The 15,102-nt window shown below is 39.4% G+C and overlaps 1 protein-coding gene across 1 annotated transcript; it reads right to left on the bottom strand.

Annotated features, from left to right (window-relative positions):
* Positions 1-1,333: 1,333 nt before the first annotated feature.
* On the bottom strand, positions 1,334-13,993 carry LOC306989688 (sushi, nidogen and EGF-like domain-containing protein 1). The gene is made up of 9 exons (XM_079595606.1): positions 11,780-13,993; positions 11,606-11,701; positions 11,388-11,526; positions 6,644-6,774; positions 6,255-6,533; positions 5,953-6,048; positions 5,702-5,852; positions 2,526-2,608; positions 1,334-2,441 (listed from the first exon to the last, which is right to left on the bottom strand). The coding sequence occupies exons 1-9, from the start codon at positions 11,951-11,953 to the stop codon at positions 2,361-2,363; spliced, it is 1,230 nt and encodes a 409-aa protein (XP_079451732.1). The 5' UTR covers positions 11,954-13,993; the 3' UTR covers positions 1,334-2,360.
* Positions 13,994-15,102: the final 1,109 nt, after the last annotated feature.

Here is a 15,102-nt window from a genome sequence, read left to right as displayed (position 1 = left end):
TTCCTCATCAAAACCGATTATGCTCATCAGTGGTTGTATATCAAGCAGGGACACGTTTGTGTGCATTATTTTTTGTGATTTCACCGGAACAAATAGAGAGTCTCCGCAATCGGCGCGCGTCCGAGTGAAGATGCGGTGTGCGCGAGGTGAAAACACTGTATCCGCGTGAAAACACTCTTATTTAACAAACGAACGAAACGAATGCTCTGCTGGTTAACTGGACATGTTTTATTTATATGTATTGGAGCATTCGTGCCGCGAGATGTTTTACAATGGGGCGGTAAAAAAAAAGTCAGGTATCGAAATCAGGCACCGAAATTCGTTCTTATTCGGTCTGGTTACTACCGTTTATGTCGGAAACCGGTTCCCTATTGGCACCGAGTTTCGGTACCCAACCCTACTTACAACTGTAAAATGTTGATATTGCCGAACAATTTTACTGATTTATTTAAAGGAGCACTCCACTTTTTTTTGGAAATATGCTCATTTTCCAACTCCCTAGAGTTAAACAGTTTTACTGTTTTCTAATCCATTCAGCCGATCCTACGGGTCTGGCGGTAGTACTTTTAGCATAGCTTAGCATAGATCATTGAATCTGATTAGACCATTAGCATCTCTCTCAAAAAAATGACCAAAGAGTTTTGATATTTTTCCTATTTAAAACTTGACTCTTCTGTAGTTACATCGTGTACTAAGACTGACAGAAAATTAAAAGTTGCGATTTTCTAGGCCAATATGACTAGGAACTATACTCTCATTCCTGCGTAATAGTCAAGGAACTTGCTGCCGTACCAGCAGCGCAATGATATTACACAGCGCATGAAAATAGTCCCCAGCTAGAAAACTTCCAAAGTGACCAGCACCAAGTTTGTAATATCATTGCGCTGCTGGTATGGCAGTACAGTTCCTTGATTATTACGCAGGAATGCTGAATGGATTCGAAAACAGTCAAACTCAACTATTCAACTCTAGGGGAGTTGGAAAATTAGCTGATGTCCAAAAAAAGTGGAGTGTTCCTTTAAGTGTTTCATTTACTGCAGTGCACTGCTGCTGGCTCCCCCTCCTGGTGAGCAAAGAGCTGACAATTTCTCTCAGCCACATCAGGCACCAATTACCTAAAACAAGCTCGTTTCTCAGTCAATTAAATAACATGTCAGTATTTCCTTATAATAAAAATATAATTTATTGTGCCAGTTAAATTAACCAAGACCTTTTTTTCACTTGCTAATGTGTGCACTATCCAGACAAAATAAACCATTTAATTTAGTAATATCCCCATCAATACAAAATAACCTGATTGCAAAGGTCAGTATATCAGAACAGATTACTTTTTAATGTTAATATATTTTATTATAGCATAATTGTGTTAAAATACTATAAACTTGTTTATTCATTTATGTCATACAATATTATTTCAAACCACACATTGCCAATGTCTAAACAAGCCTAATTTATTTTTAAGGACAAATATGTACAAAGATGTTAAAAAAGTTCACAGTTGGGTGAAATATTTGTCTTTTTATGTAAATATGCTTCTAGTAAACTGCAGTAGAAGGTCAGGTTTAATTTAATTAATCTGCTTCAGATCTGATTTTAAACCCTAGCAACCTTGCAAGAGATCTGATAATACAAAAGCATGATGAGAAAAAAAAGATAATTTATTTTTATTCAAGCTAAATGAACACAGAAATAAGTTGGATCAAACACAATTAGTTCTTCTGTATCATTTTGTGGATTTGATTGAAAATTATGGGGTGAGAAAATATAAAGGTTCCCTTCCTGTAAAGTGAGATAAACCAGGGGTCCTAAAAATAAAAAGTGAGATAAAAGATAAAAATGCCCTCATGACGATTGAGGCTTTCAAGAATACAAAAGCACCATAAAAGTGTCATAAAAATAGTCCATACAACGTGTGCATGATATTTCAATTCTTCAGGCAGGATCAGACTGAAAATGAAGCCGTTATTCACTCATAATCCTGCCTTCAACTGGTTAACAAGATCATTTATTCAGTGACCTGAATTTGAGGACCATGATCAATCCCATTTGTGATTAAATCATTCAGAATAGGTTTGTAACAGTATAAATTATTCACTGAAAAAAAAAAGACAAGAAATTCTTTTAAAATGGATATCGTCAAATCAGTGAACTCTCATGAGCATTCAAGTGAATCTTGGTTGGATGCCAGTACGTTATACAACTTTTCGGTTTACATTTCAATCTGTTCTTCACACAAAGCTACTAGAAGACAATTTTTATTGTGTTTTATGTCCCTTTTGAAACTTAACAATAATGTAAAACAGGGGTCTTTACAGTCTTCTCATGACCTGTTTTATTCCTTTTACTGAATGAGACTTAATTTACGGCTTTATCTTTTGCAGTTTTCTTAACTTCAGCTCTATGTTGCTTGGCAGACCTTTATTGACCAGCACCTGTTTTATCTGAAACAAAAAATGGACAGACCGATCAAACTTACACGTCTTCTATTAGCACATTTTGAATAAATAGTCGTGTTTGTCTCTTACTTGCTGTAAAACAACCTCAATGTTTCCACTATCTTTTAGGTCAAAAACTGAGGAAAGTTTCACTTGAAGTCCAACAACATTGTCTAAAAGGAAACACACACACGTTTAATTATTTGTTGGATGTGTAAATGTTGTACATGTTGGTTTCTAGTAATGCCAAACAAAATAAGTTATACACACACCGGCCAATTTGTTAGGTACACCTGTTCAACTGCTCATTAGCACAAATGTCTAATCAGCCAATCACATGGCAACAACTCAATGCATTTAGGCATGTAGATGTGTGCTGTGTCCCAATTCACCTAATTATACTATGCCCTAAAAGTAGGCTTATCTTTGTGTAGAAATATTACATACTTTTGAGTGTGTAGCAGAAGAGTACAAGCTTTGGGACATACTATCACGTCAAAATAGCATCTTTAACGGTTGCTCTCTTTCACTTAGTTACATGCATCTTGTCACTGTAAACTGATCTGTCACTCATCTTGTCACAGTTAACATCCTTCACATTTCGTTTCATTTAAAGTTTTTTTTTTAGGTTTTTTTTATGAAGCCTGCTTTTATTGAATACAGGTTAGAAAACGTCAGGATCTAAAAAGTGGAGACTTGTGACGTCACAGGGCAGCGAAAGACCGCCTTTGCAGAAGAAGATCAACGCCTACGTCTACATCACCACATCTTTGGCTCCGCCCACAGGAACGATATTGAATAGTTACGAGAACGAGAAAAGATTGCCACAGGATCAATACCATTACCTTCCAAAGGATCCTAATGCTAGGATAGTCTGGGTTTTTCTCAACATTGTGAATGTCTCAGCTGTGAATTATTTGTTTGTATTCGGTACATTTCACAGTGGATTATTTGGTCAATTTTGGCGCAGGCTTTGCAAACAGACTTTTATGATATGGATTTGCCAGCAACGCCACAAATATGCAAGTAACCATGTTTATTCTAATGCCTGATCTGTGATATAAGTATTCATGTTCAGACAGATAGTCTCTCAAAATCGTTCAATACTGTTTATGCATCAGTAAATCAAGCCAGTGACTAAACGACCAACTTCAAGTCGTTTCTCTTAATAGGATGAAAATAATCGTATTTATTTTCTGGCAAATCCATATCATAAAAGTCTGTTTGCAAAGCCTGCGCCAAAATTGACCAAATAATCCACTGTGAAATGTACCGAATACAAACAAATAATTCACAGCTGAGACATTCACAATGTTGAGAAAAACCCAGACTATCCTAGCATTAGGATCCTTAAATGATATACAGAAAGGGATCAAAGAATGCTCCCTTTCCAATCGCCCAAGCTGTCAATCAATCACACAGCGCGAGTTTATCTGGACACTTGCCAAAACTCGTTATGAAATAATGACGTTGTTACACTGCACAATGGAGCTCTTACTGTATTTACATTGTGTGTGCATTGTTATTTGGTGAAAGCATTCGTGAGAGTGCAAAAATTGCATTGCAATGATGAAATCTCTTCATTCACGTGATCAACAGACTGTCTGTCATCTGCTCAATGCTAATCACTGCAACCTTTCATGTGATGGGAATAGATATAAATATATGATCAATACTTTCACAATTCGTTAATCTCGATAGCTGTAATAGTAAAAACACGTTTTCGAGAGAGATCCACATGTAATACTAACTATTTAATATGCAAACATGTCAGCCAATCACAGCAGTGGGCGTTTACACTGGAAGTCTCCCAGCAGACTTTTAAACAGAGCGTTCAAATCAGAGGCTAAAATCAGGCTTGGAAAAAGGCCTTTTATTTCTAAATTATGATTTTTTTAATGTAAAAATCATACTTACATTATAAGGGCACCCCAGGAAACGTAAAATAATAAAATAAACCCGTTCATGACCCCTTTAATTTCCTACCGTATCGGAGATAAATGCAGTAGCACCTTGATCTGCCGTTATAGTGTGCACGGATCCACTTCTCACATATACTTTTCAACATACTATGCTTTGGGACACACTAATTCTAATCTCACATACTATTTAGGATGGATAGTATGGGCATTGGGACGCAGGGAGGGTCAAGACGATCTGCTGAAGTTCAAACTGAGCATCAGAATGGGGAAAAAATGGCATGGTTGTTGGTGCCAGGCGGGCTGCTCTGAATATTTCAGAAACTGCGGATCTCCTGTGATTTTCACGCACAACCATTTCTAGGGTTTACAGAGAATGGTCTGAAAAAGAGATTTTTTTCAGGGAGCAGCAGTTGGATAACATGCCTTGTTGATACCAGAGGAGAATGGCCAGACTGGTTCAGCTGAAAGGCAACAGTAACTCAAATAAGCACTCGTTACAACCAAGGTCTGCAGAAAAGCATCTCTGAATGCACAACACGTCCAACCTTGAAGCAGATGAGCTACAGCAGCAGAAAACACAACAGGTGCCACTTCTGTCAGCTTAGATGTAAGCTAAGCCTACAATTCACACAGGCTCACCAAAATGGGACATTAGAAGATTGGAAACATTTTGAGTGGTCTGATGAGTCTCAATTTCGGCTGTGATATTCAGATGGTAGAGTCATTTGGTGTAAACAACATGAAAACATAAATGGTTGTATCAATGGTTCAGGCTGCTGGTGCTGTAATGATATTTTCTTGGCACATTTTTGCCCCCTTAGTACCAATTGAGCATCGTTTAAATGTCACAGCATACATGAGTATTGCTGTTGACCATGTCCATCCCTTTATGACCCCAGAGTACATTCTTCTGATAGCTACTTCCAGTCACCACAGACTCCACAGTCACCAGATCTCAATCCAATAGAGCACCTTTGGGATGTGGTGGAACGGGAGATTCACATCATGGATGTGCAGCCGATAAATCTGCAGCAACTGCATGATGCTTTCATGTCAATATGGACCGAAATCTCTTGAGGAAAGTTTACAGAAACATGTCGAATTTATGTCACGAAGAATTAAGACAGTTCTGTGGCAAAAATGGAGTCCAAACCGGAACTAGCAAGGTGTACCTAATAAAGTGGCTGATGAATGTATGAGGGTTATAGGAAATTAATCTTGCTAGTGATGGGACATGTCTTACCATTGGTTTGTAAACCAAAATCTTTTCCAGGTATGACATATGACATAACACATTTTATTATGATACACAAACTGATAGTAATGTGTGAGCTGTATGGTTACCATTGTTTGACTTTGATCCACTGTTCACCCTGAAGGCCCATCGACCGGGAACATAGACATTACTGGAGTTCTTGAGGTTTGAGATGAAGCTCCCAATCTTTGATCCAGGAATCACAAAGAAGTCAGTGGAGTTTACTGTGTCATAACCAGCCTGAAAGTATGTAAAAACATTAATAATATATACTGTAATACTATAATACAGTAGTGGATAGTAACATTTTGTTCTCAACACAGAAACAAGCTTCTTTTACCTCCACCGGAAGTCCTGTTCCAGCAATGTTACCGTAATTCATCAGAATAAATGAATAATTACCACCTGAAATTAAAACCACTTGAAACGATGTTTCCTGAAAAAGATTGATAAAAACAATTACTCTAAACTTAGTGTTCACGGTTTATAAACATTACTGACTGAGCTCATTGTTATTTTTACTTTTTAATGTATTATTTTTTCTGTCACTGTCACTTTGTGTACTAATGTGTTCAATAAAGTATTTTGAAATTCAATTATCACAGTGAAAACATTCATATTTCAGAAGTATATCAATCTTACTGTGTTAGTGATGGGATAGTAAGCGACTTTATCCCACGTTGCAACAAAGACCCAAGAAGCGTTGAAGGTCAGATTTGGGAAATGATTGTTTATATCCTGAGTGGCGCGTGTGAGAACACTTCCACTAGTGTACTGATTATATGAAACTACACCTCTCGCACGGTTGTCAAGGTCGGTCCAGAGACCAGCAATTATATCTTGGCTTCCTTTAGCAGGAAAGGAGTACGGAACATATTGTGATGAAGCCTGGTTGAATGTGAGGTGTCCATTATTATTAACCTGAAACATGAGAAATATTGTCAAAATCACATCACAGGATCACAGATGAGTTTATAAAACATTAAAAACTCACATTTAGACTTGTAATCAAGATGGATTAAAATTCTTACATAAATCTGCCTGTATGTGCGGCCAAAGAACAGAAACGGACTCAACAGTGGAATAATTGAGGAGCTTCCATCATCATCAGCAGGGTTTATTGTGTCTCCTGAAGTGCCGAATGGGTAGAATATTTCTGGTGCTGCCAAGAGAATAAACAAAAATGTTGTTTACATACATTTCTGTTTACTGATGTTTACATTTCACACTGATAAATGGGGCCCATGTTTTACATCTAGCGATTTAAATATGTGATTAGCAGTGAGATGTTGAGAAAACAACTGAAAATAGGGGGAAATCTCACAATGAAATAAATGTTTTCCAGAAAGGTTAGATTGTTGTGAATATTTTGGATGAAAGATAAAATATAATGCATATTTACATTGTTGAGCCAAAACATCATGACCAGTCAAAGGTGAAGCGAATATTTTGGTCATCTCCTAACACGGCCACATAATAAGGGCAGGGAAGATAGATGGTAAGCAAACCACCAGTTCTCGTAATCAACATGTTGGAAATGGGCAGGAATAAAGACCTGAGCGACTTTGACAAGGACTAAATTGTTATGGCAAGGCGTCGGGGTCAGAGCATCTCTGAAACGGCAAGGCTTGTGTGTTACTCCCGGTCAGCAGTGGTGAGAATTTACCAACAGTGGTTCGAGGAGGAACAAACCACAAACGGGCGACAGGGTGTTGGGTGCTGAAGGCTCATCGATCCACAAAGGCAATGAAGGCTATCCCACCTGGTCCGAACCAACAGATCAGGCACAACTCACACAAAATTTGAATGATGGTTATGGAAGCTATGGGTCACAACACAGTGCATTGTACTCTGCTGCGTACACAGACCAATCGTGCCTATGATGACCCCTGTCCACCGTCAAAAGTGCCTACTGGAGAGACTATGTCTCCCGGCTGGCCTGGGAACGCCTCGGTGTCCCCCCGGAAGAGCTAGAGGAAGTGGGAAGTCTGGGCATCTCTGCTTAGACTGCTGCCCCCAGGACCCGGCCCCGGATAAGCGGAAGAAGATGAATGGATGGATGGGTTTGAGGAACATAATGAAGAGTTTAAGGTTGAGCTGAATCCAGTTGAGCATCTGTGGGATGTGCTGGACCAACAAGTTTGATCTACGATTGCTCCACCTCGCAACCTACAGGACTTCAATGATCTGCTGCTAACGTCTTGGTGCCAAAAACCACAGGACACTTTCGGGAGTCTTTAGAGTCCATGCATTGGCGGGTCAGCACTGTTTTGGCAGTATACAGAAGACCAACAACATGTTAGGCAAGTGGTCATAATATTTTGGCTCATCTATGTATTTTCATAGCCTTCTTTGATCATATAGCAAGGGTGCCAATAATTCTGTCCAGACCTGTATAAGTGAGATAATCCATTGCTAGTGTGCATTAGACAACACAATTTTAATGCGATTTGTTCACTTAATTTGCAATAATTTGTTTCAATTTGCCTCTAGCTCAGTGTTTAATCACGTTTCCCCCCACTCTACCCTACACATAAACACCTACTTTGGTCCCACTTTATACTAAAAAGTGGGCCAATTTAGTCCCAAGCAGTATTGAAATAGTACACCTACAAGTTTACTACTAGTACATTGATATCAGTATACTTACTTCAGAAAGTATACTTAAAAATATACTTTAACATTACTTAAAGCTGCAGTCCGTAGCTTTTTTGGGTTAAAAATTATCAAAAAATAAATTTTTGAGCAAGTACATAAACAGCCAGTGTTCAAAGGTATCTGCTTGCCTTAGCTCGATTCAAAACGGTAAGCTTGTAATAAAGTTTTTTATCCCAGTGGTACTGGTGGATTTCCGCGAGAAATTCGAGCATGTCTTTGCGTCATTATGTCACATCTGTACACATAAAGAAGATGTCTCGGCTAGTGGCTATGTTGCATGCGAGGATGTTGGAGGTGGAGATTTGTAGCCTTTTCTCACAGCACTTGATATAATTAAACTTTTAAATTTGATGGTGGATCCAGAAAGGTGCAAACGACAATCACCAGTGACGAGATTCATCTGTTGTAAAATGAAAAAGACTTCGGAGTGGCTACAGAAAAAAAGAGACTTCAACCAGCCTATGCGTATACAAGGATAAATATCGGAAGGGCTTTTGAAAGGTGGCGTGAACTCCGTGTTTTGAAGGTGTTCAAAACGGATGCAGAGACGGCTTTTTTTTCTGTTGGACAGATAAGAAATTTCAACGGTTCAATTATGTAACAGTAACGTACTTGTTCGCTTAATTCATTCAGTTATGGAGTAGGCTAATGAAATACATGTAGTCACGCAATGCTGATGTTGTTAACATTAACAATTTGACAACAAAGTATAATTTGCACGGTTTGACGTGATATGATAAGCGATCGTTCAATTTAATCAGCGCGATTTACTGCAATGCTTTTTTGCCCTTAGTTGGTCAGAACAAAAGTGGATGTTACTTACTTGTTCATATGACATTTTCCGGTGAAAATTATTATGTTGGTCATACTTCCAAAAAATAGAATCTGTGATTCTGAATGACAGTATCCACACTACGCGGTGACATAATATACAGCCGCACATTCTCCTCAAAACATTGGATTCATCCGTGCTTTGCCGAGGCACAACCCGCGTAAAGTTGATACTTCCGCGAATAACTGCAATTGCAGATTTCAAACAGAGATGGCGACAAAGAGGAAAAGCTACGGACTGCAGCTTTAAGTATCCTTCATAATATGAACTTAGTATATAGTTATTTTCGTAAAAAAAGAAACGTTCCATTTTGGGGACACTTGCCCTTTAAGACTTCAATGTGATTTGCTGACATTATGGGAAATTATCAAATGACAAAAGGTGGTACATGACCAGTCCATTACCATCACTAGTACCAGCTCGGCTCGCTTTTCGCTCCGTTTTCCATTGCAGATAGTACCTCCACAATAGTACCTTGTCGCCATAGCGACGCGACACACACCCGCTACCCACACACACAGGACAATGGAGGAAATCAAGTGTATGCTGTTTTACATAATATTGGTAATGGGTATATCACGCAATCTCTGGCCAAACTATTTAAAATTGGCAGGGTTATTCAGGATAACTCCGTCTGGCGTGTGCAATGATGAAGTGAATAGTGACGATTCTCTCTGACCAATCAGCAGTCTGCCATGTTTTTACGTCACATTTAAGTATCGCCTCAGCTCGCTCAGAACGTCGCCGGAGGCGATATGAAAAAAAGCAGTGGTGGGCCGTCAGGGCCAGCAAGGCCTTCTCTGCTGGCCTAAACACTATCAGAATCACTGACTTGCACTTTAATATATTTTTTTATGAATGAGTATTAAATTATTCCCAATAGTCCATTCTCTTAATTTCATAGCTTTTCTCTTGGTTGCGCTGCTTCCAGTAGTGTTTATTTATTTTAGCGCTTTTAACCAATCATATTTCAGCCATCATGTGTTGCCAGGGTCAAATATATCTGCCTCGAGGCCTTCAGAATCGATAGTGCGGGCGCCTGTAGCTTAAAATGAATGGCAATGAAACTTTTGCTTTAACCAATCAGATAATCAGTCAGATTTAATCAGCCAATCAGATTTCGAGTTGACTGCACCGCGGCCACCTAGCAGGCATACAATAACGTAAGCATTTTCACGCCCTTTGATTGGATGGTCAGAGCGTTTACTACTATTATTACTGGTAGTCAGAGCTAGCTAACCGCATCAGTAGCGAACTGTGTAAACTAAAATATATTCCTGTAGATTTAATCGTTTTTCAACCCGTAAATTAATGTTTCTTTCCTTCCTCGACCACCAGCAGGTTCAAACCTACCGGAAAAAATCCCTTATCCAGCTTACGCAGAGTCACGGATCTATATCGATCTGTCCGGGTAAAAACAGAACTGACTGTAATGTATGCCAGGACTGATTTGGAAGGCAAAAGTACTGCTGATCTCATTGATATCGTTCAAAAATCTGTGTGAGAGCTTGTGTCGGCTGTAACGTTACACATCGTCATGTTTTGCGGTGTTTTCCTTGTTTACTGCTTCTGTCGAGCAGACACTCTCAGCACTAAAGCGAAATAAACTTATGCCAGAAATACGACGGGACAGACTTTCAGCACATTAGCCTCGATGGCGATAGAAAAGGTTGTTGGGACTGAAACGCACAGACAACCTGTCCTGTACAACCAAGTAATTTAAGTCTTTTTGAGGAAAGAAATTAGGATGGATTTTGTGTACAAAATAGTTAGTAGTTTTGGAGAGTATAATGCATTTTTTGCTCCCGTTTTTGTCCGTGGTGAATAAGATTTTCTTCCTAATTTTTCTTGTAAATGATCAAAACAACTTATTTTTTCAAACATTAATACTATTGTAACCATTCAGGGATAAGACAAGGGAGGATCCGTTTCTAAACTTATAATCGGAACGCAAGAACCACTGAACACTAACACAAAAGCCGAACTCACTCGCTCGTTTCTCTCTACCCGGCGTTTCCCGAACTCACCGCATTAACCATATAACTGCCGGTGCGTGCGCTGCGACACTATTAAAAGTTATTAATTCAGGTTGGACATCACTGAAGGCCTAGGTGTTAAATGCACGGCCCGCCACTGAAAAAAAGTAACTGGAAGCAGGTACAGGTACAACTTTTTCACAGTGGAAAACCAAACAAAGTCGAGGCGAGCTGGTACTGTGTAGTGGAAAAGCGCCTAAAGCTGCGCACAACTGACAATAGTAATACACATCCTGATGAAATTCCTACCTGATCCGCTGTTCACAAGAAAGGCCCAACGACCCGGAACATTTACATTAGTCGTGTTCTTGAGGTTTGGGATGTAGCTGCCATTAGTTGCATAATGAATTAGATAGTAGTCAGTGGAGTTTACAGTGTCGAATCCAGCCTATTGAAATATGAATGTTATTTAGGCTATACAGAAGCAGTATAGAAAATGATATTAATCGTGTGATGTTTTGTTTTACCTCCACGTAATCATTTATCCCAGCACAGTCACCATAATTCATCAGAATGAAAGAAAAACCACCTCCTGAAATTAAAACCACTTGAAACGTGATTGCCTGAAAAGAAAAGAAACAAGATTATGATTTAAACACAGTTTTCGACCTTGTAGCTGAAAAGAAGGAGAGCATATTTACCGGTGCTGAGTGAAGATTGAATACACTTGTATTCCGCGTCTGAACATAGTCCCATGTTGAAACAAAGACCCAAGAAGCAGTGAAGCCCCTCTGAGGGAAATATCGGTTTACATCCTGAGTGGCGCGAGTGAGCACACTTCCATCAGTGTACTGCTGATATGAGTATTTACCCATCCCAAAGTCATCAAGGTCAGTCCAGAGAGGAGCAATGAAATCTTCAGTTCCATTTTTGGGAATGTAGTAAGGGAGAGATTCTGGTAAAGGTTGGTTGAACGTTAGAAGTCCGTTATTATTAACCTGAAATGAGAAACAAGTTAAAATCCAGAATTAAATACCTTACCACGCATTTGCATTCATATTTAGTCTTGCATTGGAACCGGATTCTCACGTATGTGTGGTTGTATGTGCGGCCAAAGAACACAAATGGAGTGGAGAAAGCAACATAATCGTAGCTTTCATTGTAATTAACAAAACTTTCGGTGTCTCCTGCTAGAGGTCTTCACGGGTCCAAAAATTCTTACCCGAACCGGAAGGGACCCGTAATTTGCTACACCGAACCGACCCGGACCCGACTATTATTTCAAAAGCTGGACCCGGACCCGTGCAGACCCGATAAATTTTTTGTAAGCTGGACCCGAAACTGCCGGGAAGACACAGACCCGACTGTACCCGATTGTCACATTTTCCACCTTAAACTGCTATTACAAGTCAATAAACCTGTTGCGAAAAATTACAACTTTTTGTCTTACCTAATTTAAGGAGCCGTAGCAGCGTAGTAACGTTAGTCTCTCCATCCTTTCCTTGTAACGTTAACGTTACGTTACCTGACTGGCTGTGATGCATTACAATCCTTCGGCTCCGACAAGAAAGTTATCCATGTTATTCCTCTCGTTATTCCACCAAGTCCAAGCTTAATCCTTGTTATTTCAGCTTCAAAAGTCCACATGATGTCACGGACTCACGGTGACGGATGACAAATTAAACGAGTTAGCTGCTAACTCGCACAATAACTTTTGGCTGTTTGCCTTTTTGAACTATAATAACGATTGCTCGTTCAGTGCCATGGCCGCTGCGCTGACGTTATTTATCATCTCCGTGCTCTCTGCTCTGCATCATCGAGTCTGAATCTGACCACTAAAACTTTAAGATTGAACAAAACGATTAATTGACATTGTAAAATCTAAAGCGCGGTTTGGCTATCCCTCACTGAAGCTCTGCCTCTGGTAACTGGTTGCCATAGAAACATGACACGCGCTTGACTGCAAATGCGCGCTAGCTGGATGGATCAACCTAAAATATGCTTTTTAACGCAATTTATTTTGAGTGTCAAAGTAAACATTCATGTGACAGTTCACCTCAGATTATGTTACTGATTTAAAATATATTAAATATTAGTGTGACAAGACGCATTTTTGAGATTTGATGACTCGCACGGGTATTACACACAATGTTAAACAGACCCGGGACCCGAAGTAATAGATTCGACCCGACCCGGACCCGGCTGATCATTTAAAATATAGACCCGAACCCGTACGGGTCCCGGGTCGGGTCCCGGGTCAACGGGTCAACGGGTTCACCTGAAGACCTCTATCTCCTGCCACTGAGCCAAATGGATAGAATATTGCTGTTGCTGCTGAGAGAATCAACACAAAAAATACAAAATGTTAACATTTCACACTGATTTATGAGGCTTCTTTGTCAAGTGCAAGGACTGACTGTAGTTATAGTGGGACAGTGATGGTCTCTGGTGGCCGACTGTTGATGTGACAGCAAAATATACACTTTTGGAGCTAGTGGTTAATAGAGTGGAGCAGGTACGACGTCACGTTGTAGGCCAACCGGCAGTTAGCATCACACTGGTTCCCTCGACAAAAACACAATAGGATTTTTCCATAGGCTTTAGGATTATTGCAAAAAAAAAAAACAAGCTCTGCAATCAACAAAAGTTTATGATACTTACACGTTTTTTACATCAAGATAATTTCCAAAGATGAACACAACTAATTTGAATTTTGAAGCCTAAATGCAGTTGCCAGAAGAAGTAAAAAGCTAAATAAACGAACTACACCACGGTCACTCAAATTCAACATCACCATCACTAAGCTTCTGACAACTCTTTCAGTTTTAATCTAAACAGTTACAATAGTTTACAAGACCACAATTATAAACATGACGAGTCTATAAAAGCTGAGTTTACCTGTTCAGCGTTATGATGTTTAATCTCGTCGACAGACTCTGTACTCCCATTTAGCCACTTGTTTGGAACCGGAAAAGTGCTAAAATGCTAACTCGTTTCCGTATTTTGGCCTACAAAGTGCATGTCATACCTGCACAGCTCTATTTAGCCACTTGATAGCAACCGCTTTTTTCAAGACACGTAAAAGCTTAAAAAAATTGCGAGTGGGGTAATATTAATCATGTATTTAATGTCGTAGAACAAAACCTGAAAGTATCTTGAGCTTGTGTTCACCACTGACCTTACAATATTTCAGCCATTTAAAAACCCATTAATAAAAACATTGACTTCGGGACGATGGAACCGTAAGTGCTAAAATGCTGACTCGTTTCCGGGCTTTGGCCTACAAAAAACGTGTCATCCCTGCACCACTCTATAAACACAACTGCATGCATCTTGCAGAAGAAAATTGTAGCCGGAGCTACTTCTCTCTGCTAATGTGAAGAGTATCGCATGTACTGTGCTACCGCAGCGTTTGGTGTCCCACTCGGTCTAAAATAGTCCAAACACAAACACTTATTATAGGCATATCTTAGTGATTCAGGATAAGACAAAAAACATGGTCTGGAACATGGTTTCATGATGTACTTTAAACAGTAAAGTTTGAAGTGATCTCTTCTTGTAAACAGAGATGTGGATCCGGACGGCAATTCAATTACCACACGCACACGACCTTGGTCATAAACAGTAGGTAATTTGGCCAGGAATTTTTACGTGGGTGGTGGGAGAAAAACACTGACATTCTGGATTCGGACAGCAATAAAATCACAGACTAACCCCTGTAAATGTTGAAAATACTGTACGACCCCATAGCCCTACTGTCCGAATAGGGCAGCAATGCTATTTGGAAACGAACACCAGAGCTGGCTTTGACAAACACAGAAAGACGGCATGCAGTAAAGCACCTCATCAGCACTGTAAAGTTCAATTCAGAGTCTGATGAAGATGTGAAGGATTTTTACAAGTCAAAATTGCAATAATTCTGTGAATGTACTACATTAACTAAAGGTTTGTAACTACCTGTCAATGGCTTTTCAGTTGTTGTTGCTGCTTCTGTTTTTGCTGTTGTAATGTCTATAAAAGAAAA

The sequence above is a fragment of the Phoxinus phoxinus genome, assembly GCF_949152265.1.
Source record: "Phoxinus phoxinus genome assembly, chromosome: 21".
Taxonomy (NCBI): domain Eukaryota; kingdom Metazoa; phylum Chordata; class Actinopteri; order Cypriniformes; family Leuciscidae; genus Phoxinus; species Phoxinus phoxinus.
This window is presented reverse-complemented; position numbering and strand designations above follow the sequence as displayed.

Bases quoted from the DNA above. Each gene is read 5' to 3' on its own strand.
- LOC306989688 (XM_079595606.1), bottom strand. From the start codon at position 11,953: ATGGGTAAATACTCATATCAGCAGTACACTGATGGAAGTGTGCTCACT. The intron at 11,702-11,779 runs GTAAATATGCTC...TTTTCTTTTCAG, and splicing joins TCAATCTTCACTCAGCACCG to GCAATCACGTTTCAAGTGGT. The intron at 2,442-2,525 runs GTAAGAGACAAA...TTTTTGTTTCAG, and splicing joins TTGAGGTTGTTTTACAGCAA to ATAAAACAGGTGCTGGTCAA.